At 41.3% G+C, this 23,996-nt stretch overlaps 1 protein-coding gene across 1 annotated transcript in view; it reads left to right on the plus strand.

Moving 5' to 3' along the window:
* Positions 1-23,996, plus strand: part of LOC311147624 (cadherin-12-like) — a gene marked incomplete at both ends in the record, with an annotated part of 105,731 nt that overhangs the window by 51,248 nt on the left and 30,487 nt on the right. Inside the window, 2 exon segments of the mRNA XM_084184358.1 lie at positions 4,614-4,801; positions 20,459-20,712. Coding sequence (XP_084040484.1) covers positions 4,614-4,801; positions 20,459-20,712 — 442 coding nt within the window.

The raw sequence follows: 23,996 nt of genomic DNA on the forward strand, positions 1-23,996 counted from the left end.
GAATTCAAAAACAAAACTCCCATATCTATTGGGTGAAATACCACAGTTTGCCATCACAGCAGCAAAATGTGTGACCTGTTGCCTCAAGAAAAGGGCAACCAGTGAAGAACAAACACCATTATAAAACCCATATTCATGTTTATTTATTTTCCCTTTTGTACTTTAACTATTTGCACCTAATATGACATTTGAAATGTCTTTATTATTTTCGAACTTTTGTGAGTGTAATGTTTACTGTTAATAAACAAAAGTTAAATAAACAATAAATAAGTATCTATTTCACTTGCTTTGGCAATGTAAGGACCTTAAATTGAAATTGAATTGAAACATTGAGAGAGAGAGAGAGAGAGAGAGAGAGAGAGAGAGAGAGAGAGAGAGAGAGAGAGAGAGAGAGAGAGAGAGAGAGAGAGAGAGAGAGAGAGAGAGAGAGAGAGAGAGAGAGAGAGAGAGAGAGAGAGAGAGAGAGAGAGAGAGAGAGAGAGATCGAGCTCTTTGTTATTGTGTTGGTGCTGTTGTGTGTATGAAGTTGACGTTACCTTTCCATGTAGACTTGTGTTAAAAAGCATGTTGATATTATCGGTTTTAATATAGCCATTTCATTTTTTGAGTGAATAATTGATTATAATGCTGATGCACAGAGGACAGATGTCTATGTTCTTTATATTTCTTTACTATATATTATTTATTTTATAGCTTAGTACTTTGCCACATCCAAGTAAACATACTTACATATTTACCTTCCATTAAAGAGTTCTTCATTATTTAAAGGGAGTTTCTCTTTTTTCAGTTGCAGTGTTCAACTCAAGACAGAGTCAGCATGGGAGTTGATGCCTGTAATAAAATATCTGGAATTAATTATTTACTTTAAGCTTCCAAACAAATCAATTAAATTAAATAGTTAATCAGTGCACAAGTAAGACACTAGAAGCAGGCCAAACATGCAGATTTTGTTATTGTGTAAGATTGTGTTATTCATTAATTTATTGATCGATGAAAATCTAAATCCAGCATATTTGAACAACATGGATCAATTCAACAAATGTGAATATGCATATTTATAAACACAGCCTATATACAGACAAATATAATATTTAAGATAACTTTTCAAAACCATTTGACTGAATATGAAAAGTTAAGGGAATAATGCAAGCATGCAATTGTGACTGAGTATACTGCTCTGGTCTCTAAATATTTTGATATACATTTGACGACAGCCTACCACTGGTCATAGACTTCAGTTCAACGTCTAGTTTTGTTTTACATTAGGATGAGTTGTCTACTAAAGTGAATTCAATGTGAAATCAACCAAACATTTCCTCGTCATTGGATTTAGGTTGCCCCAACAGATTCATAGACGACGTAATCTCAATTGCATTCCACACTGCCATCACCCAACTACAAAAGAGGAATACCTCTTGTCCCCTCCAAGCTCGTCACCAAGCTTAGGACTCTGGAACTGAACACCTTCCTGGATCTTGGACTTCCTGACGGGCCGACCCCAGGTGGTAAGGGTAGGCAACATCCCCTCCGCCACGCTGACCCTCAACATGGGGGCCCCACAGGGGTGTGTGCTTAGTCCTCTCCACGACTTTGTGGTCACGCATGTCTCCAACACGACGGTGGTAGGCCTGATCATTGGTGACGATGAGACAGCCTACAGGGAGGAGGTCAGTGACTTGGCAGTGTGGTGCCAGGACAACAACCTCTCCCTCAACGTCAGTAAGACCAAGGAGCTGATAGTGGACTACATCGGCGAGGCTGCAGTGGAGCGGGTCGAGATATTCAAGTTCCTTGGTGTCCAAAAAACTAAGGACTTAAAGTGGTCCATGACAGCGCATCTTCCCCCTCAGGAAGTTGAAAAGTTTTGGCATGGTCCCTCAAATCCTCAAAAAGTTGTACAGCGGCACCACTGAGAGCATCTTGACTGGCTGCATACCTGCTTGGTATTGCAACAGCACTGCCCTCGATTGCATGGCGCTACAGAGGGTGGTGCGGACAGCCCAGTAAGTCACTGGGGCCAAGCTCCCTACACCTCTCTATCAGGTGGTGTGAAAGGAAGGCCAGGAAAATCGTTAAAGACTCCAGCCACCCAAGCCATAGACAGTTCTCTCTGCTTCCGCACGGCAAGCGATACCGGTGCATCAAGTCTGACACCAACAGGCTCCTGAACAGCTTCTATCCACAATCCATAAGACTGCTAAATAGCTAACAGAATGGCTACAACGACTATCTGAGTTGGCCCTTGTATTTTATTTTTGCACTGTCTCAATGCACACTGACAGGGCTCTACACAGTCACACACACTGACAGTCCAACACACACATAATATGTACACACTATACTAACTCTACACACACACACTCACAAACAATCATCATTTACGCTGCTGCCACTCTGTTTATCATATATCCTGATGCCTAGTCACCTTACCCCTATACATGCAGTGCATTCGGAAAGTCTTCAGACCCCTTGACATTTTCCACATTTTGTTATGTTACAGACTTATTCTAAAAGGGCTTAAAACAAATCCTCATCAATATACACACAATACCCCATAATGACAAAGCGAAAACAGGTTTTATATAGGTATTCAGACCCTTTGCTATGAGTCTCGAAATTGAGCTCAGGTGTATCCTGTTTCCATTTATCATCCTTGAAATGTTTCTACAACTTGATTGGAGTCTACCTGTGGTAAATTAAATTGGTTGGACATGATTTGGAAAGGCTCACATCTGTCTATATAAGGTCCCGCAGTTGACAGTGCATATCAGAGCAGAAACCAAGCCATGAGGTCAAAGGAATTATCTGTAGAGCTCCGAGGCAGGATTGTGTCGAGGCACAGATCTGGGGAAGGGTACCAAAACATTTGTGCAGCATTGAAGGTCGCCAAGAACACAGTGGCCTCCATCATTCTTAAATGGAAGATGTTTGGGACCACCAAGACTCTTCCTAGAGCTGGTCGCCCGGCCAAACTGAGCAATCGAGGTTGAATGGCCTTGGTCAGGGAGGTGACCAAGAACCCGATGGTCACTCTGAAAGAGCTCCAGAGTTCCTCTGTGGAGATGGGAGAACCTTCCAGAAGGACAACTATCTCTGCAGCACTCCACCATTCAGGCGTTTATGGTAGAGTGGCCAGACAGAAGCCCGCTTGGAGTTTAAAAGGCACATGACAGCCTGCTTGGAGTTTGCCAAAAGGCACCTAAAGGCACTCAGACCATGAGAAACTAAATTCTCTGGTCTGATGAAAACAAGATTGAACTCTTTGGCCTGAATGCCAAGCGTCACGTCTGGAGAAAACTTGGCACCATCCCTACGGTGAAGCATGGTGGTGGCAGCATCATGCTGTGGGGATGTTTTTTAGCGGCAGGGACTGGGAGACTAGGCAGGATCGAGGGAAAGATGAACGGAGCAAAGTACAGAGAGATCCTTGATGAAAACCTGCTCCAGAGCGCTCAGGATCTCAGACTGGGGTGAAGGTTCACCTTCCAACAGGACAATGACCCTAAGCACACAACCAAGACAACACAGGAGTGGCTTTGGGACAAGTCTCTGAATGTCCTTGAGTGGCCCAGCCAGAGCCCGGACTTGAACCCGATCAAACATCTCTGGAGAGACCTGAAATTAGCTGTGCAGCGACGCTCCCCATCCAACCTGAAAGAGCTTGAGAGGATCTTCAGAGAAGAATGGGAGAAACTCCCCAAATACAGGTGTGCCAAGCTTGTAGCGTCATACCCAAGAAGACTCGAGGCTGTAATCGCTGCCAAAGTTTCTTCAACTAAGTACTGAGGAAAGGGTCTGAATACTTATGTAAATGTCATATTTCCGTGTTTTATTTTTAATAAAGTTGATACATTTTATAAAAACCTGTTTTTTCTTTGTCATTATGGGGTATTGTGTGTAGATTGATAAAGGATTTTATTTTTTTTCATCAATTTTTGAATAAGGCTGTAACTTAACAAAATTTGGAAAAAGTCAAGGGCTCTGAATACTTTCCGAATGCTCTGTATCTACCTCTATCACTCCAGTATCCCTGCACATTGTAAATATGGTATTGGAACCTTCCCTTTATACAGCTTCTTACTTTCTCGTGTTCTTCTTATTTATTTATTTTATTTCTTGTGTGTGTTTGTTCTATATTATGTTTATTTTAGTGCTACATTGATATTGATTACTGCATTGTTGTGTTTGGAGCTAGCAAGAAAGGCATTTCACTGTACTTGTGCACAAAACTTGAAACTTAAAAGGTTGGATGAAAAAAGGACTAAATTCCTTTACGTTGATTACTTTTTACAAATCTAATCAGTTTTCCATGTTGATTCAACATCATCACATTGACATTTTTGGTTGAAATGACGTGGATACAACGTTGATTCAACCAGTTTTTGCCTTTTGGGTACTGTAGGCAGGCAGTCACCCCACTCTGGGATTCCCCCCCCCCCCCCCCCCCTCATAATGCTGTTACAGCACAGAGGTTCAGACCAGGGGTGATGTCTCCTGTCCGTCCTGATGCTCGCTTCCAAACCATTTCGGGACACACTGAAAAAAAGCCCAATACAATGCCAGAAGTTGAAAATGAGCTTGTCTAGATCAATCTATTTATTTTTGTCTGTAAGGTTTCTTTCACCTGAGAGTCCCTGAGTCCTCTGCAGTGGGTTCTGCTGTGGGAAGGATCAAAGCTCATGACTTGGACATCGGGAAGAACGCAGAAGTAGAGTACAAAATCGTACCGGGGGACGGTGGCAACATGTTTGACATCATCACCAATGAATACAATCAGGAAGGAATCATCATTCTCAAAAGGGTAAGTGCCTTCGTCAGTCACGTGGTGTCTGGTGGCACTTTAAATTGGAGGACGCGCTCATAGTAATGGTTGGAACGATGTCATACACATAATTTCCACGTTGATACCGTTCCATTCATTCCATTCCAGCTATTATTATGAGCTGTCCTCCCTTCACCAGCCTCTACTGCTTCAGTTGCATGAGCTTTTTAGTATCAGTTCTTTAAGGGATTGGCTATAAAGTCTACCCACATAATGCCTTTATTAGGACATTGATAAGGACATTATAATGGATTAAGGATCATATATGTTATCATGAGGTCAGCAATACTAGTGACTAGTCATTTCAAGGTTTGGAGAAATGGTACCAGGTGTTTGGCTAACGAGTTCATATAGTAATATTATTGTTCAGTAGTTTTGTTGCTGCTGTGAATTAGCTCTAAAACAGATATGCCCATTAGTCTGTAATGTTAAATGGAACCTATATGACTAGCTTGTTTCAGTCGTTAATTTTTTTTACAGACTAATGTGTAGCCTCTTCTGTCTGAAATGGAACCCTAATCCTTACATAGTGCACTACTTTTAACCAGAGCCCTATGGGCCCTAATTAAAAATAGTACTTTATAGGGGATATTGTGCCATTTGGGACACAGACTCACATATTAGTGTTTATAGAATTTGCTGGTAGTTTATTGCTTTTGTGTTGTCCATTACTGTAAGGACAGTTGCTATGAGATTAAATCTTAAGTGCCTCTGCTATATATATTCTCAACATGCCATGGAAAGATTAATTTAAAATGCCATATGGTCACTTAGCAAAATGGATAAAGATGCTCAGGGCATGTTGACCTGCCAGAATAGGCAAATACATTTTGGATACTGAACCTGATTTTACTTTTGTACACATTGACTAGGCTTATATTAGCCCCTGTCAAAACAAACAAGAACTTGCTTAGAGACATCCAGTTCCGCACATGTTCCCACTTCCCACTCACACTGACTCACATGCATTCCCTTCGCACGGTACTCTTGAGTTCCCCTCAGGCAAATTGTAGGTGGTGGTGTTTGAGGCAGTTAAAACCCCAGTAGTGATTTTAAATGATTTGTGTTGGCAGCGCGGTGTGAAGTATAACACGGGAAACAGAATAAAACTGCCAGAGCAAAGATAACTTTGCATAATACAACGGCAACATGTTTGAGGATATCTTCAAAATGCAAAGGGGGAAAGATGAATGTCAGAAGTAGACATTGTCTGCGTTCCAAATGGCACTCTATTCCCTACACAGTGCACTACTTTTGAGCAGAGCCCTATGGGGAATAGGGGTGTCATTTGGTACGCATCATTACTTTTCAAAATTGTCTCGGCTGTTGGATACTAATGGCTCAGATAGATTATTTTGGTTTTTCCTGGAAAGATGGTTTCCTTGCCTTGATTAAAAAAGATGTATGATGCATGAATGAGCGAAAGAGAGAATAATTACATTAATCTTCTACCTTTGTGTCAGAGTTAAATATAACAAGATTCGTCAACGCCACCCAACCAAGTGCTTTCAAGAACTAAAATGTGCAGTTGCTCCATTTTCAGGCAAAGCTCTTATGTGAGCACTGTGCATATTCGTAGAAGCTCTCTTGTTGTAGTATTTCAGAGGCATTTCCCTTGGAGCACAATAGTGGTTGTTTAATGTACAAATGTGAAAATGCACCTTTTGAGACAAATAGTTTGAAGGACAATATATCCAAAAAGTTTTGTTCAAAACTTCGTAGTGTGGAAAATACAGATTTTTGAATCAAGTTCAAAAGGATAAAAGTAGCTTAACCTGTGCAGACATGGCAACATGGTATCATTAATTGGTTATTCTGTTCTGTTTCTGTGCCTTTCAGGTGATGTATGAAAAAGTGACTGATTATGATTGGGGAATCACACATTCTTCAATTGTTTCTCTGGTTAACTTTTTTTTGTTGTCCATCCTCCCACATATACAAATGTACGCGTACTCCTTTGATCCTTTGATCCTTAAAACTATGCAAGAAAATGTGGCTGATGAGAGTACATATTTTGATTCTGTGCCGTGTGTGTCTGTGCGTGCGAGAATGCGAGTGTACTTGTGTCCTTGTACGTATGTACGTGTGTGTGTGTATACATATGATCTACTTACGAGCGGATCATAACTATAGATCATCGAAACTGACCTTTTCTAATGGAATTAGAAAAGAAGACAAGCCCAGATTATGATTATGATATAAATGAGGACATTTATTTGTTCACATTGTAAATACTGCAGATGGATGGGCCAGGGATGCCTTTCAATCCTTTCGCTCCTCTATTGTTTTTTACCTCCTGTGTTTGATATGGTGCCATCACAACAATGGAACAGTGTGATTTATTCCCCTCGCTGGGAGGTGACTGCACAAAGCCAGCGTCCACGGGGGACATCTTTGAACCATTCACACTGGATTCCCCCACAGTGTAGTTTTCTAAACAACATGTTCTTCGACCCATGTCTGGGACGCAGTGGGGTATGAGTAGAGGGGTGTGAAAAGGGAAAAGGTGGGAGTAGGAGGTTGGAGATGGAGTTTTTATGAGTTCTTGACCGTGTTCTCAGAATGCTGACCCGCCTACAGACAGTCTTAGAATGGATCGCTGCCCGTCTCTACAGTGATGTGTGCAAACAGGCCCCTATTTGAATCTCTTCCCCTCTCTCCCTCTCTCTTTCTCTCTGTCTCTCTCTATCCCTCTCTCTTTATCTCTGTCCTCTCTCCTCGCCACCGCGTTGAGCAGCAGTGGTGAGAGGGGGAGAGGGCAGGGGGAAGCAGCAGCAGCAGCTCTGCACACAGTTTGGCAGACCCCAACTCAGGTTTGTTGTATGATAAGAAGATCAGGCATGGTAATGGATTCAGGGGATAATCATCTGGGGCCCAGTCTACCCATACAGTAACATGCAGAGCGAGGCTTGGAGGGATGGGGACATACACATTGGGGGTTAGACATCCCCTTTGTAGAAGAAAAGATTACAAGAGACAATAGACAGACGCCACAGTAGAGGAATCCTCAGTCCTAGCAAGGGAGGCATGCACAAGCACATGTTGAGAGACACACACACTTGCCTGAATATGCATGAGCACAGGCACACACACATGCAGGGACACATGCACACATGCACACACACACACACAAACAAAGTTACACACTTGCCCAAACTGAGAATGAACAACAGAGGGAGAAATAAATAATTGCCCATACAGTACATGATACAGTAGATCTTGGGCTTGTGCTTGTAAGAATAAATGTGTTTGTGGTGCATTTGTCTGCTTGTGTGTTTATTCGCTTCCTCTAGTCTTCCTTTAAGCATATGTAAGGGAAAATGACCGGGCTGCTGATATGTACTAAGCCTAAAGTAATGATATTGTTTAGTGGCAACATGTGTGGCATAAGCCTTGTTGGCTCATGTCCAGGGGATCCATTTAAACACTGTGCAGGACTCATTTTGTCTCTCATTTAGAAACACTCTTTATCCCGCGTGCCAACCAGAAGTACAGTATGATGTGATGAGTACCAAGCTAGTAAAGCTCAATAAAAAGTAATGTGTGATATGCAGTATGTGGTTTATATTTGGAGCAGATAAATACTATACAGTGTCCATGGTCACAAAAAACATGTGAGGTGCTACTTTTTCTCATTTTATATCATCACACTTTCAAAATGTACAATATAACATTAACGTTACGGCACCAAAGAGAGATGCATTTACAGTGAGGGAAAAAAGTATTTGATCCCCTGCTGATTTTGTACGTTTGCCCACTGACAAAGAAATGATCAGTCTATAATTTTAATGGTAGGTTTATTTGAACAGTGAGAGACAGAATAACAACAACAAAAAATCCAGAAAAACGCATGTCAAAAATATTATAAATTGATTTGCATTTTAACGAGGGAAATAAGTATTTGACCCCTCTGCAAAACACGACTTAGTACTCGGTGGCAAAACCCTTGTTGGCAATCACAGAGGTCAGACGTTTCTTGTAGTTGGCCACCAGGTTTGCACACATCTCAGGAGGGATTTTGTCCCCCTCCTCTTTGCAGATCTTCTCCAAGTCATTAAGGTTTCGATGCTGACGTTTGGCAACTCGAACCTTCAGCTCCCTCCACAGATTGTCTATGGGATTAAGGTCTGGAGACTGGCTAGGCCACTCCAGGACCTTAATGTGCTTCTTCTTGAGCCACTCCTTTGTTGCCTTGGCCGTGTGTTTTGAGTCATTGTCATGCTGGAATACCCATCCACGATCCATTTTCAATACCCTGGCTGAGGGAAGGAGCTTCTCACCCAAGATTTGACGGTACATGGCCCCGTCCATTGTCCCTTTGATGCGGTGAAGTTGTCCTGTCGCCTTAGCAGAAAAACACCCCCAAAGCATAATGTTTCCACCTCCATGTTTGACGGTGGGGATGGTGTTCTTGGGGTCATAGGCAGCATTCATCCTCCTTCAAACACGCCGAGTTGAGTTGGTGCCAAAGAGCTCCATTTTGGTTTCATCTGACCACAACACTTTCACCCAGTTCTCTTCTGAATCATTCAGATGTTCATTGGCAAACTTCAGACGGGCATGTATATGTGCTTTCTTGAGCAGGGGGACCTTGCGGGCGCTGCAGGATTTCAGTCCTTCACAGCGTAGTGTGTTGCCAATTGTTTTCTTGGTGACTATGGTCCCAGCTGCCTTGAGATCATTGACAAGATCCTCCCGTGTAGTTCTGGGCTGATTCCTCACCGTTCTCATGATCATTGCAACTCCAGAGGTGAAATCTTGCATGGAGCCCCAGGCCGAGGGAGATTGACCATTCTTTTGTGTTTCTTCCATTTGCGAATAATCGCACCAACTGTTGTCACCTTCTCACCAAGCTGCTTGGCGATGGTCTTGTAGCCCATTCCAACCTTGTGTATGTCTACAATCTTGTCCCTGACATCCTTTGAGAGCTCTTTGGTCTTGGCCATGGTGGAGAGTTTGGAATCGATTGATTGATTGCTTCTGTGGACAGGTGTCTTTTATACAGGTAACAAGCTGAGATTAGGAGCACTCCCTTTAAGAGTGTGCTCCTAATCTCAGCTCGTTACCTGTATAAAATACACCTGGGAGCCAGAAATCTTTCTGATTGAGAGGGGGTCAAATATTTATTTCCCTCGTTAAAATGCAAATCAATATATAAAATTTTTGACATGTGTTTTTCTGGATTTTGTTGTTGTTATTCTGTCTCTCACTGTTCAAATAAACCTACCATTAAAATTATAGACTGATCATTTCTTTGTCAGTGGGCAAACGTACAAAATCAGCAGGGGATCAAATACTTCTTACCCTCACTGTAGCTATAAATGCAATAAAAAAAGGAACGCAATTTCCAAATGCAAAACACAACGCAAAATGAACAGTCAAAGATCAGTATTGAAGGACAAACTGAAATTATTCTTCCCCAACTTGCCTCTCTAACAATTTTACTTTTCAAAGTCAGAACCATTGTCAGTATTCAGCTAGTCTAGTGGACCTTTTCATCCTGGTCGGTAGTCATCAATTAAACACTTAATTTTGCCAAAGCCAGACACTGTCAGAAGTCTCATTTTTCTATCACAAATGTCATTAGTGGACTGTGTGAACATTAAATCATCGGAGAGCCTCTAAACCATTACCGCTTCTTGAGTCCTGATGAGTTACTACTGGGCTCTGAAAAAGGAAATGGTCAGATGATGCTTGAGGAGAGCTAAGTGCAAACACAGCGGCACCGTCTTCAGTGGAGGAGTGAAAAGTATGAGCCTGGATTTCTGCTTGTCAAACCAAATCTGAAGTGGAGGTATTAGATATAAGTGGACACAGTGCCACCCATTGGACACTTAAGAATCAACGGCTTCCAGTGAGTGTTCCAATATGTATTTTATGAAGATTAAAGTCCTTTGAACGTACAAAACCGACTAAAATCAAAAGTTATGAAAATCTAATTTGCATTTATTCTGTTCATTTGAATGCAGTCTTCCTGTCTGGATACAGTGTATCACTGTTAGAGAGAGCACATACCGTGCTCAAACGGAGAGAACAGTCTTACAACAAACAGCTGTGGTTGGAAGCTGGATATTACACTAGGAGGTTAGGGGAGTTATTTTGGGCCCTGGTGTGCAAGGCACCCATGGAGGAAGGCAAAGAAGATGCCACAGATCAGCAGGAGATACAGGTGGCCCAATACAGACATAAAACACCTTCACCAAGCTTTAAAAGTGTGTGTGTGTGTGTGTGTGTGTGGTGCTTTTGTTTTTTAGTATTAAAGAGAGGGAAAGGAAAGTCAAATACAGACAGAGAGAGAGAGAGGGGGGGGGGGAATATAGAGATAATTAAATGAAAAAAGAGAGAGGAAGAGAAAGAGATTGAGAAAGGGAAATAAAGAAGACTAAGAACCACTCAGGACGGAGTGGTGGTTTTTCTCTGGTGGCCTGGAGGCGTGTGGATGTGGGGGTGTAATAGATTAGAGCTGTGTGCCAGGGCTCATCTCGCGGCTAAACCCTGTCCTATTAGAGTGGCAGGCATCTAGTGTGAGGAGTCACTCCACTCCTCTATAGGCTCAGCTCAGTGCAGTGTGGACAGCTAGGTAGGACTTCTGTTACGCTGCTAGCTGGCTTGCAGGTCTCTCAGACCGGCACCACATGTCTGCGTCCCAAATGGCACCCTATTCCCAATACAGCGCACTGCTTTTGACCAGAGCCCTATGGGTCGTGGTTAATAGTAGTGCACTGTAAAAGGAGTCAGTCTCAGACCGACGCTAAATCACTGTGAGAGAGCGGTGTGTGGAGGGTAGAGCAGTGAGAGAGCCAAGGACACTGAACAGTGTGACTGATGGGAGGACAATAAAGTGAGCATCCTCTTCTCTATCTCCGTAGTGAGGCCACCAAATTCAATGGGACATCAGGGCACTCTCCCGCAACGTAAATGATGCTGATGGTCCCCTCATTGTGCTCCATGCTCATTTGACCGGTGATGTCATGGGGGGAGATGGAGGGCTAATGTTAGTTGGACATCCCCATGATGGGTAGAACTTTGTTGAGCTGTCAGTCAATCAATGGTTGAGATGACCCTGTGAAAATCACCCCCATTGCTCCCAACAGAGCTATTGGACCGGCCCTCAACCACTGAGCCATTTACTATACATAATGGCTTCACTGATCTGGGGTCAGAAAATACCCTGTTTCCTTTGTCTTTGCTGCTACACTGCTTCTTTTGTTGTTGTTTATGAAAATCGCTGTGATGCACGCAAATGGAATTACAATTTTTTTTGCGATGTGTTGACTGCCCTGCTTTGATTTGCTTTCATCGGGATGAAGTCATGTGAAGCCAAGGAAAGTTAACGATTAATGAGTGACATTGTACATACATACAGTTGAAGTCGGAAGTTTACATACACCTTAGCCAAATACATTTAAACTCAGTGTTTCACAATTCCTGACATTTAATCCTAGTAAAGGGTCCCTGTTTTAGGTCAGTTAGGATCACCACTTTATTTTAAGAATGTGAAATGTCAGAATAATAGTAGAGAGAATTATTTTATTTATTTTATCATATTCCCAGTGGTTCAGAAGTTTACATACAGTCAATTAGTATTTGGTAGCATTGCCTTTAAGTTGTTTAACTTGGGTCAAACGTTGTGGGTAGCCTTCCACAAGCTTCCCTCAATACGTTGGGTGAATTTTGGTCCATTCCTCCTGACAGAGCTGGTGTAACTGAGTCAGGTTTGTAGGCCTCCTTGCTTGCACACTCCTTTTCAGTTCTGCCCAAAATGTTTCTATAGGATTGAGGTCAGGGCTTTGTGATGGCCACTCCAATACCTTGACTTTGTTGTCCTTAAGCCATTTTGCCACAACTTTGGAGGTATGCTTGGGGTCATTGTCCATTTGGAAGACCCATTTGCGACCAAGCTTTAACTTCCTGACTGATGTCTTGAGTTGTTGTTTCAATATATCCACATAATTTTCCTTCCTCATGATGCCATCTATTTTGTGAAGTGCACCAGTCCCTCCTGCAGAAAAGCATCCCCACAGCATGATGCTGCCACCCCCGTGCTTCACGGTTGGGATGGTGTTCTTCGGCTTGAAAGCATCCACCTTTTTCCTCCAAACATAACGATGGTCATTATGGCCAAACAGTTCTATTTTGGTTTCATCAGACCAGAGGACATTTCTCCAAAAAGTAAGATCTTTGTCCCCATGTGCAGTTGCAAACCGTAGTCTGGCTTTTTTATGGCAGTTTTGGAGCAGTGGCTTCTTCCTTGCTGAGCGGCCTTTCAGGTTATGTCGATATAGGACTTGTTTTACTGTGGATATAGATACTTTTGTACCTGTTTCCTCCAGCATGTTCACAAGTTCCTTTGCTGTTGTTCTGGAATTGATTTCCACTTTTCGCACCAAAGTACATTAATCTCTATGAGACAGAACGTGTATCCTTCCTAAGCGGTATGACGGCTACATGGTCCCATGGTGTTTATACTTGCATACTATTGTTTGTACAGATGAACGTGGTACCTTCAGGCATTTGGAAATTGCTCCCAAGGATGAACCAGACTTGTGGAGGTCTACGATTTGTTTTCTGAGGTCTTGGCTGATTTCTTTTGATTTTCCCATGATGTCAAGCAAAGAGGCACTGAGTTTGAAGGTAGGCCTTGAAATACATCCACAGGTACACCTCCAATTGACTCAAATTATGTCAATTAGCCTATCAGAAGCTTCTAAAGCCATGACATCATTTTCTGGAATTCTCCAGGCTGTTTAAAGGCACAGTCAACTTAGTGTATGTAATCTTCTGACCCACTGGAATTGTGATACAGTGAATTATAAGTGAAATAATCTGTCTGTAAACAATTGTTGGAAAAATGTATTGTGTTATGCACAAAGTAGATGTCCTAACTGACTTGCCAAAACTATAGTTTGTTAACAAGAAATTTGTGGAGTGGTTGAAAAATGAGTTTTAATGACTCCAACCTAAGTGTATGTAAACTTCCGACTTCAACTGTAATACTAAATGGGATTTATGACTCAGCCCCTTATGAAAGATTTATTAGGAAGCATTGATCTATTTTATACCTGCTTTCATCTTCCGGCTTGTTTGGTTGTTTGTTTGTCTGGCGGTTATACTTGCATTTAGCTAGTATAAACAGGTGTGTTGATAATGAGCTGTGTTATGATAAAGTGTCATAATGCAACAGTTATTCTGTGGAAAAACAGGTTCATTCTCTATTTACCTCAGGGTGTTAGCATACTGTAAGATGGTTAGAGAGGAAAGGAGGGAGGGGAGGGAGGAGAGAAGGGAGGGAGGGAATGAGGAAAAGGGAGGGAGGAAGAAAGGGAGACAGAGGGAAAAGAATGGAGGTTGTTGAAAGATCAGTTATTTTAATATTGAACTCAACATAAACAAATGGAGAACTTATTAAAAATGTATCATCTTGCTACTGTTTCCTAAATAAAGCACCAGGGAGTAGCTAGGCTGAGAAATGCCTCCATAAAACACGTTCATGCGCTCAGAAGGAGAAGCCAAAAACAGCCCCCAAGTCAAAGCCATAAATACAGATAAAAAAAGTGCATTTGACAGTTTACAATATGCTCTATGTACTGGTGTTAAAATAACAAATATTGTCACTTGTACTGTGTTATGAATACATTTTTTATCATAGACTAACAACATATTTTCAAAGCTTGTTTACCTTAAGAGATTACGACAACGGTGCCTTGATTAATTCAAAATTAACAAAGTCCCCTTGGATCTTAAATAGTGTTCAGTAGAAAAACCTTTGGTTCCTTTCATTCAGTATCACCGCCAGTGCAACGAAGGTGTACATTTACATATCAAAGGGCTAGGCCAGCGCATCTAGAATTTAAAGCGTGCTCTGTTGTGACGTTGAAGAGCAGGAACACTGACATGAGAGGAAGTCTGTCTGTCTGTCCTCTTTACACATTCCCCTCTGTTGAGGAGAGAGACCAGTCTCAAATGGCACCCTATCTCCTATAGAAGGATCCATAGAGCTCTGGTCAAAATAGTGCATCCACTATATAGGGAATAGTGTGCTATTTGGGATGCAACCTAGAATACCGTAGAATAACACGCATACATAATGAAACACTTCAGGAATGTGGAAAGCTGAAAATGGACCATGGACATGGATATGTGGGGCATGTTCTAGAGAGGGAGGTGTGAGCAGTGTGCGAATTATGGGGGAGACATGAGCTTCCTTAAATGGGGCTCTAGTTTAACACATTTTTATTGAATGCAATGTTGTAGTGATACAGTGTTAAATATGAAAATTCCAAATAAAATGAACTCCCCCACCTCTCTGTCATGGTTTAAACCAGGTTCAGGTTCTTTCAATCACATTGTATTCTACTCCACCCCTCTCTCTGTTTTTCTTTAGCTTTTGCTAGCAAACTTGCTGTATCGACTGGGTTCAGCCTGCTAGTGAAATTGCAACATTGTTTCAACTGGGCCCTCACAGTTTCCTGTGCCGATGCGCACGGGACAGACACAGCTGTATTTGCGTCCTGTATTTGAGCCCCTTTTCAGGTGTCCCAACTTTTCTTATTACAAAAAGGAACATTTGTTAGCAAGACACATCAATTAATTTAGGCTACAGTGTAGGCCTAATGACAATCGGCAAAAGTCATTACACATTTTTGTGTTTTGTAACAGATGTCTCTTTCCATTCATCCAATGGCTGGCTGGTGCACTGTTTGGATTCTTTTGGAGTGGATGAATTTGCGCAGGTAGCCTACTTTTTTAAGTGATTTCTTTCACAATTAGATGAAAATATCATGATTGGTTGTGTTCATGCCACATTCAAAGGTAATACATGTTTACCCTTAAAATACTTGTCTCTGAAACAACAGCTTATTCCATACATACTGCATTAGTTTTCACCAGAGCACTATGGGCCTTAGTCAAAAGTAGTGCACTCTATAGGGAATAGGGTGCCATTTGCAATGCAACACTGGAGATGTGATTTGATTCAAGCTCAAGCATTGACACATTACAGTAGGTAGTTTCTCTCATTAACCCTCTTCACCCCATTTTGTTCCCTTTTAACAGCTTTTTGGCGCCATTAAACCCATAGAGTCGATGTCTGTGCACCCGCGAAAATATAATTAGCGTAATAAAAAATCCCCATAAAAATCTGTCAGTTTAAGCTAGCGATATCTTGTTTTTTTTCTTAATCCACCGCATCCGCCGATGTCTCACTTCCGCATCTGCGATGAAAGGTGACAGAGCTAGAGCAGTGTTTGTCAGACCGTCCAGATCGTCCAAACGGTTTGGTCTACAAACTATAACCCCTCCATTGAAAGATGAGACTCTCACGAACATGATGATGCTCTCAGTTTTGCTCTATGACCCCCACGAGCGTCTTGGGACTCATATGGAGTTGGTACAGCTGATCTGGCAACTTCTGTCTGTAGTGTCCGAACAGTTTTACAAGTTGAAAAAATGAATGGAAGTATATATGGAGACTGTTTAGTGCCAAAAATAAGGCGTTAAAAATACATGTAAAGATTTTTACAAATGTTTACTGATCTTTCTTATATCTCTCAGATATAGGACAGACACTTCAGAACAAACTTCCTTTAAAAATGGGGGGGGGGGGGGGGGACTGGGACTATCTGTTGTTCCATTTAGTGAATCTGTTATTCAATGTGTTTGTACGGGCTAATAGGAGTTTTTTTATTTTTTTATTCAAAATCAAATAGCAAAATGATGCTTGGTATGACCTTCTTAAAACAATTCCATATAGCTTAGTAGAAAACTGTGGCTGGCCGGGAGTGTGTTTACCTCCTCTGACCTCATTCTCGTTTTGACTCAATTGTTACGATATCTTAATTCACTGCTTGGCACCCTATACTTTTTAACGACGTCTACAAGCCAAAGCTCCTGACCTTGAAAAATAACATTGTGGACAGGACTTTATAAAAATGTTAGAGGACTAAGGAAAAGTTCAAGCAATAAAACCAGTGCCAGATGGTATTTTACAGGCTTGGGGAAAGCTACCGTAATTCAATTTTAGCAAGAGTCGATAATGTTCTCTTTCTAAAGATTTTGAAAGATTTGAGTATAACTACAGAACCCAATTTACCTTGAATTTGTACATTGGCCTGTTGCATGGTTTTCTCCTGCACATCATTTTGATAACAGAGATTGAATATGGGGCAAATGAACTGAGATTTTAGAGCCTCCGTCCTAGTTGTAGTGAGGCAGTGTGTGTGTGTGTGAGTGTGCGCACGTACGCTCATACCTGCGTGTGTGTGTGTACGTGTATGCGTGTGTGTGTGTGTGTGTATGCGTGTGTGTGTGTGTGTGTGCGTGCATGCTTGCATGCATTGGTGTGTGTGTATTTGTGCTGCGTATGTGGAGATGGAGTGCCATATCGCTCCAGGTCTCCAGTGAGAGTGTGTCTAATGATGCCTACTGTAGACCTTCTGCTGTCCACCTCTCCTCTCAACGTTCCTCCACCTGTGCCTGTATTTCAGCTGAGCTATGCATTGCATTGCATTGCATTGCAGTGTAGTGTAGTGTAGTGTAGTGTAGTGTAGTGTGTGTGTGTGTGTGTGTGTGTGTGTGTGTGTGTGTGTGTGTGGAGTGTGTGTGTGTGTACGAGCTATAAGGTAAGGGAACAGCCGTTCTTTGAATGCAACTGATTCCCACCCTGAAGAACATACAAATACCTATGAGTGATAACAGCATGTAAATAGACATATACTGTACTATATTTCTAAAGTGACCTTTTAAAAGCTAGCGACTCATTGACCGTAACATAAGAGGTGCTGAAGAGTAAAATAACATATTTACAATGATCAGTCGTCTGATTGTGAGGCAATTTGAATGTCTTACATGCCATTACATTTAACAGACCGAAGTGTTGTGTAAACTGTAGCTGTAGGCATCCTGCTCCTCTGCATTCCTTTATTTCTGAGAGTGATTGCAAGGAATAGAGAGCATTTCCTGTCTAGAGAGAGATGCTATTGCTGAGCCCAGTCAGTTGCATCTGGCTCAATGTAATCAAACCAGTCACAGTGGATGACAGTCAATGATTGCTCTCAAATTGGCTCCGGTTCACACATACAACAGCCTTTTTTTTTTATCATACACCTGTATTAGTTCTGAGGCTACAGTAGGCTACCATGGAGATATTAACTGTGTCCCAAATGGCACCCTATTCCCTATGTAGTGCACTACTTTTGACCAGAGCCCTATGGGCACTATGCAGGGAAAAGGGTACCATTTGGGACAAAACCATTGCTAGGCAGTTATAGTACCATGAAGATGGATGGGAGACATTGACCGGGGTTGTGTCTTTGCATCTTACTACATAGCATTCCTCCTTACTACAGGGCATGTGTACACGTACAGCACACTAATTGATTTACATACTATACCAGACCTGTAATTTACAGCATGCAAGTGCCATCAACATTCACCATGTTTGTTTCCTCATAGAAACTGTATCATGTTAAATTCACAGCTTCTCCCCCTCGCTTGTGGCCTCTTCAAACACACATTTTCTCTCAGCTATTACCAGTTGTTTTTACTTGTTGGCACAATAAGGGGACTTTATTGCCGGTGTTGGTGCAATAGTGGCTGTGTGTTAGTAATTTTGAAATACACAGAAACAAATGTCTCTCTTGTGAGTGTGGAGTGTGACCACCAGGCTCTGTCTGTGAGTGAGTGCCGTTGCGGTAACACATGACTGGGTAGTGTGTGTGTGTGTGTATGTATATGTGTGTGTGTATGTGTGGGTGGGTGGGTGGGTGCGTGCATGCTTGCATGTGTGTGTACATATCTGTGTGTGTGTGTGTGTGCACGTATCTGTGTGTACTTATATGTATGTGTGTGTTTGTGTAATTACATATGTGAGTAACTGGCCATCACACATGAGAGTCCAGGAGACAGGCAGTGGTGCGGACATGGTTGTCACCGCTAGTAGATGTTTACATCTCAGCTGCAGACACTGCGTGGTTACTGATGGTTACGGATGCAACCCTGAGCTCTAGCTAATTGACCCGGCCAGAGATGTCATATACATAGGAGGGAGAACACTTTAATTCAACACTTTAACCTGTAAACCGACAGTTATAGAGAGCTTTCATGCAGCAGTGAATGCTCTTGAACCATGTAGTAGGGTCTATTCTACAGCAGCTTGACTTTATTGCATGGGGCAAAATCCATTGAGGATGTGGAAAACATTGAGTGGGTGTAAACTAAACACGCATTATTGCAATTTCACCTTTGGTAGCCCTTTCCACTCACAGCCCTTGTCATTACATATACGGGTTGAAAATGGCAGATTTAGTCATTGATAAGTGCCTAAATTGGAATGCAATGGCTGTACGGTAACCTGCTATACATGACGTCAGAGCTCAGGTTCTCCGCTTCACAGTGCTGTATGGGTTTTGACTGACAGCCGTTATAAACTTGAGCACCTTGTGCGACAAGAAGATGCCCCCATCCATCTCTCCCGCTAATTGGGCTACTTTTGCACATTTGTTGTTGTCTGAGTGAGGGAAATGCTGTAAATTGAGAGGAGTCGATGTGTTCTGAAAGATGAGACATAGAGGATTATAATAAATACTGCTTTGATGTCATACAAGCAAACCACACACCCATGAGTACAAATGTGAACTTCACATTTCCATATTTGAAAACTCATGTCATATACATGATGATCGCCATGTTTGATCCACAGTTACAAGGATGACATGCGTTATACCCTGGGTTGTCCTGAACAGAATGAGCCTATGTTTGTCGTATTGTGAAGAACGCACACTTGAATGCACTCATGACTCCATGACTCCATTCTATGCAAACAAAAATGTATCTGAAGTGCCGTTTGAAAGCCTAACACTGTAAGATCATATTTTATAACATAGCTAGCCATGTTGGCAGTAGAATAAACTTTCAAATGATGCTCACCTGACCCAGATTGTGATTTATAACTAAATGTTTTTGGATTGCGTAAACAAAAACTGTAATTGTGTGATGGTGGGGACGCAGGGCTGTGTTCCAAACAAAAAACTACAGGTGTGCTTGCTTTAGTTCCTCAATGACAAAGCTAGGAGAGCTAAAAAAAGCACCTCATAGTTGAAGGCTCTTTCCTTGAGTCATAAAAGTGTATTGAAATACTTAGGAACTGTGCACAGTTTGGAGAGGTGTGTGGCCACTTGGAGACACCAGTAAGACCTCTCACTCAAACCCTTGTAATCATTTTTTCTTATCTTGCACCTACTCCAAAAGTTCAATTAACATTCTTATTATGTTACAGTATGTATCCAGAGTATTTTCTGATATAGATATTCACAAATGCTGTGAAACGTAGACCTACAGAAAATGTAAAATGCACATAAAATAATCAGTGTAATGTTTGGATTAAGTCTTGTGTCAGGTGAACTGTTGCGTCCTTATCTTTGGTCTGATCATTACCCCATAATCTCCAAAGTGTTCTCTTTGAATTGCTACCATGGTCATGCATATGCTTTTTATAGTTATTCTGTTAGAAACATCTCAATTTGGCCCTATCCATGAGTGTAAGGTGTTAAAGTCTGCTAAATGGCATATTATTATTATTATTATTAAAGTCAATACAGTCAACACACCTAATTATTTATTTTATTTTATTTCTATCAGCCGCTGGACTACGAAACAAAGAAGGCCTACACCTTCAAGGTAGATGCATCCAACGCCCACCTGGACCCACGGTTCCACAGCTTAGGGGCCTTTAAAGACACGGCCACAGTGAAGATTAACATCCTGGATGTAGATGAGCCTCCAGTGTTCACTAAGCCCTCCTATGAGATGGATGTATACGAGGACTCACCTGTAGGCGACATCATCGGAGCAGTCACCGCCCAGGATCTGGATGCTAGCAACAGCCCTGTCAGGTAAAGTTAAAACTTTTTATTATGGTTTAGGGAATATCATGAGGAGCTAGAATACCTTGGAAGGCACTGTAAGATCTTTGTTCTAGGTCTACACTAACCTGATTCAACAACAATAAAGCCCAAACTCTCTTTACCTCTAGCAGTCTACCTCTAGCTAGCAGCAGTCCTGTCAAGTAAAGTTACAACTTTTATTATGGTTTAAGAAATAGGATGAGTAACTATAGGACCTTGAATAGTGCTGTAACACTCTGTTCTTTACTCCTCAAACTGGGGGACTCCCAGTTTGTGACTTACAGACTTTTGTTCTAGTTGAACAATACTAACCTGATTTAACTACTCAACCAACAATAAAGCCCAAACAGGGTTGGGTAGGTTACTTTATAAATGTAATCCGTTACAGTTACTAGTTACCTATCATTAACTTAACTTTTGGATTACCCAAACTCAGTAACGTAATCTGATTACTTTCTGTTACTTTTAGATTACTTTCTCCTTAAGAGCCATTAGAAGAACACAAAAATGAATATTACCAATTGAATGACATCTTTTGCAGGATAAATCAATGTTAGATGTTTACATAGCTGGCCATAAATGGAGGTTGAATTTTACTTTATGGGTTGGTTATGTAAGCTTTTTCTAACCCATTGCTTTCTACTACAGATAATAATAAAATTAGGCTGTATCTTTACATTAAAAACCAACGTCTGTCAGATTTCCAGTCATTCCAATTAATTTAATACCCCGTGATCTTCAAGAATAGGACTTTAGGCAAATAGTTGTACCTGAGCATAACCCAAAAACTAAGGAATATTAGCCTACTCTTTTGTTTATGATTTTGTTGTCATGGAGGACTGATTGGGCTCATTGCATTGAGTTGAATGTCATGCTTTGAGCACTACCAAAAAGTGCTATTTACATGTGAAAAATTAATGCCATATGCTACATTTGCTTTAGGCCTATTGTTTACGTTTTTGTTGGTGACACTTTGATATCTCGATAATTTGCAGCTTTAAAAGGTGTGTGAGTTTGAGCATGTGTCTTTTAGGCCTATGGATTTTTTTTTCAGTAAGCATTAGATTGACCAACAGAAGCCCCACTCGTGGTCTTCTTGAATTAAACTCAGTACGGAGCATAATACCACGGAAGAGTTTAGACGGGAGGAACTCCATAGGCTGGGATCCGTTTAGGCTACACCACTGCTATCGTCCTAACCTCCAAGTGTTTATTTAAATTAGACATCTTTGGATGTCAACAGCAGTCACACCATTGAAAGACATGGCTTGGACTGTAGCCCACAAAAGCCTATTCCTCTTATTTTCCTTTGATCCATCAAATGCATTTGGTGTGTCTCTGACTTGTGGTCATACTCGCTCAGGCGGAATAAAAAATGTGTGCTTTTTTTCTATGCTGATTTGAATGTCATTGAGAAGGATTCAAGTTACATTTTTTTTTTCTTAAAAAAAAAAATCAGATACATGTAACAGGTTACATGTCATCTGTTACTCCCCAACCCTGAGTCCAAACACTCTCTATCTCCCTCTCTCTCTCTTTTTCGCAAATAGCATTTCAAATAAATTCTTAGCACAGAGTACCATAGTAGACAATTGAGTGTCTCATGCACAGATGGAACAGAGTGCATTGTTAAAAAATGTATGAGGGGTATTTTGCTTTGGAGTCTATTATTTCTGTTCAGACAGATTGCTTTTAGTTCTAAAGTGATGATTTTCCAGGATGTACTATTCAGTGGTTGCACAAGACACAAATGGCAAAAATAACCTGTTCCATCCAAGAAAGTATTTGTTTTAATATGAATATTTAATCCATAAAATACAATAGAATGGGCGTGGCAGAGATTTGTAGAACAAAAAGCCTTTGCTCTCAGTTGTTTCGATTTTTCGCTTTGTCTTGAGTGTGTTTAATTATTCAGAAACTCCAAAGATGACATTGTTCATTTTCATGCCGTCAGAGAAGCCTGCAAAACAGACCTTCCAAGCATAGCGAATCACACTTTTAGAGTTTTGCCTCCACATACTCCCACCATTCAATGGTGCATTACCAAGTTATCTCTAACTGAAGGGAAGAACAAGCATGAATACTGCATTTTACACTTACTCCAACCATCAACTGAAAGTTCTGATTACTTTGAGGGATTGCATTTGTACAACCTTTTCTGACATGACCAGAGGTCACGGACATCTGAAAGCATTGTGATAGGAAGAGGAGCAGCATCGAGTGCCCTCGCTTTGGCTGTAAACTCTCAGCCTCCTCCATCATACTCTGTCACAAGAAAGGCCTTCATGGCTTTCTCAATAGTGGCTTGATGGAGGCAAACATTAGTTTGTGCTGTGGAGTAGAAAGTAAGTATGTGCCATTCACAACACAAATACTTGACTGTACTGTCCACATTATTTTAGATTGTTGTGTTCAGTTTATGTGCAAGCTTCTGCACCGACTATTCATATTTCTGAGAAATATTGAAAGGAAACATGTTCCAATGTCATGATTGGCAAATTTGAGTTCTCTTTTGAGTTCTCTTTCTGAGAAGTCTGAGAAAAGAGAGCCAGAAAATACATTGTATTACGTTGTCCTTCCAACTGATCTAGTTTGAGGCTCAGGCTGTACTTCAATGCCAATGGGTTGAACAGAGAAAGTTTTGCAGTTCACAGTGAACGCTGCATAGCCGTGCTGAATTCAGTGCTATGTCACTCTCCATCACCAGTGTGGTGCTGAACTATAAAATTAACTATCCATGGTTCCTGAACAGTGTCTAGCGCCGTCCATGGTTCTGAATATTATGTGGGGTTTTCCATGGTCCTGGATAGTAACTGGAGTTGCCCATGGTGCTCAATAGTAAGTTGAGCTGTCCAGGTGCTGAAAAGTAAACCGACACACTAGAGTCTATCAGTGGCCTTTCATTGCAGTGAAATTCAGATTTGATTTGCTTCTTTTGTTCACTCAGTCATTCCATTGACTGACTACAAACGTATGTTAGATATTTACAATGGAGTATTTATGACATTACAAAGCTGTTGGCATGTTTTTTATTGATAATGTTTGCGTAGCTTTTCTTTATTAAAATGGGACTAGAGGATGATGATTATCATTTTTCCTTAGCATATTTTTCATGGAATCTGCAATATTACATTCGTATCAAATACAAGACTTGTGGTGTGTCTTTTGGAAACATGATATAAATTCCTTTTCATGCCATCTTTGCACACTAGCAATTACAAAGGATATCTCAAAAGTAGCATTTGAAAAGGGAGATTGTTTAAAAAATAGAA

Source organism: Coregonus lavaretus (assembly GCF_964263955.1).
Source record: "Coregonus lavaretus genome assembly, chromosome: 2".
Lineage (NCBI taxonomy): Eukaryota > Metazoa > Chordata > Actinopteri > Salmoniformes > Salmonidae > Coregonus > Coregonus lavaretus.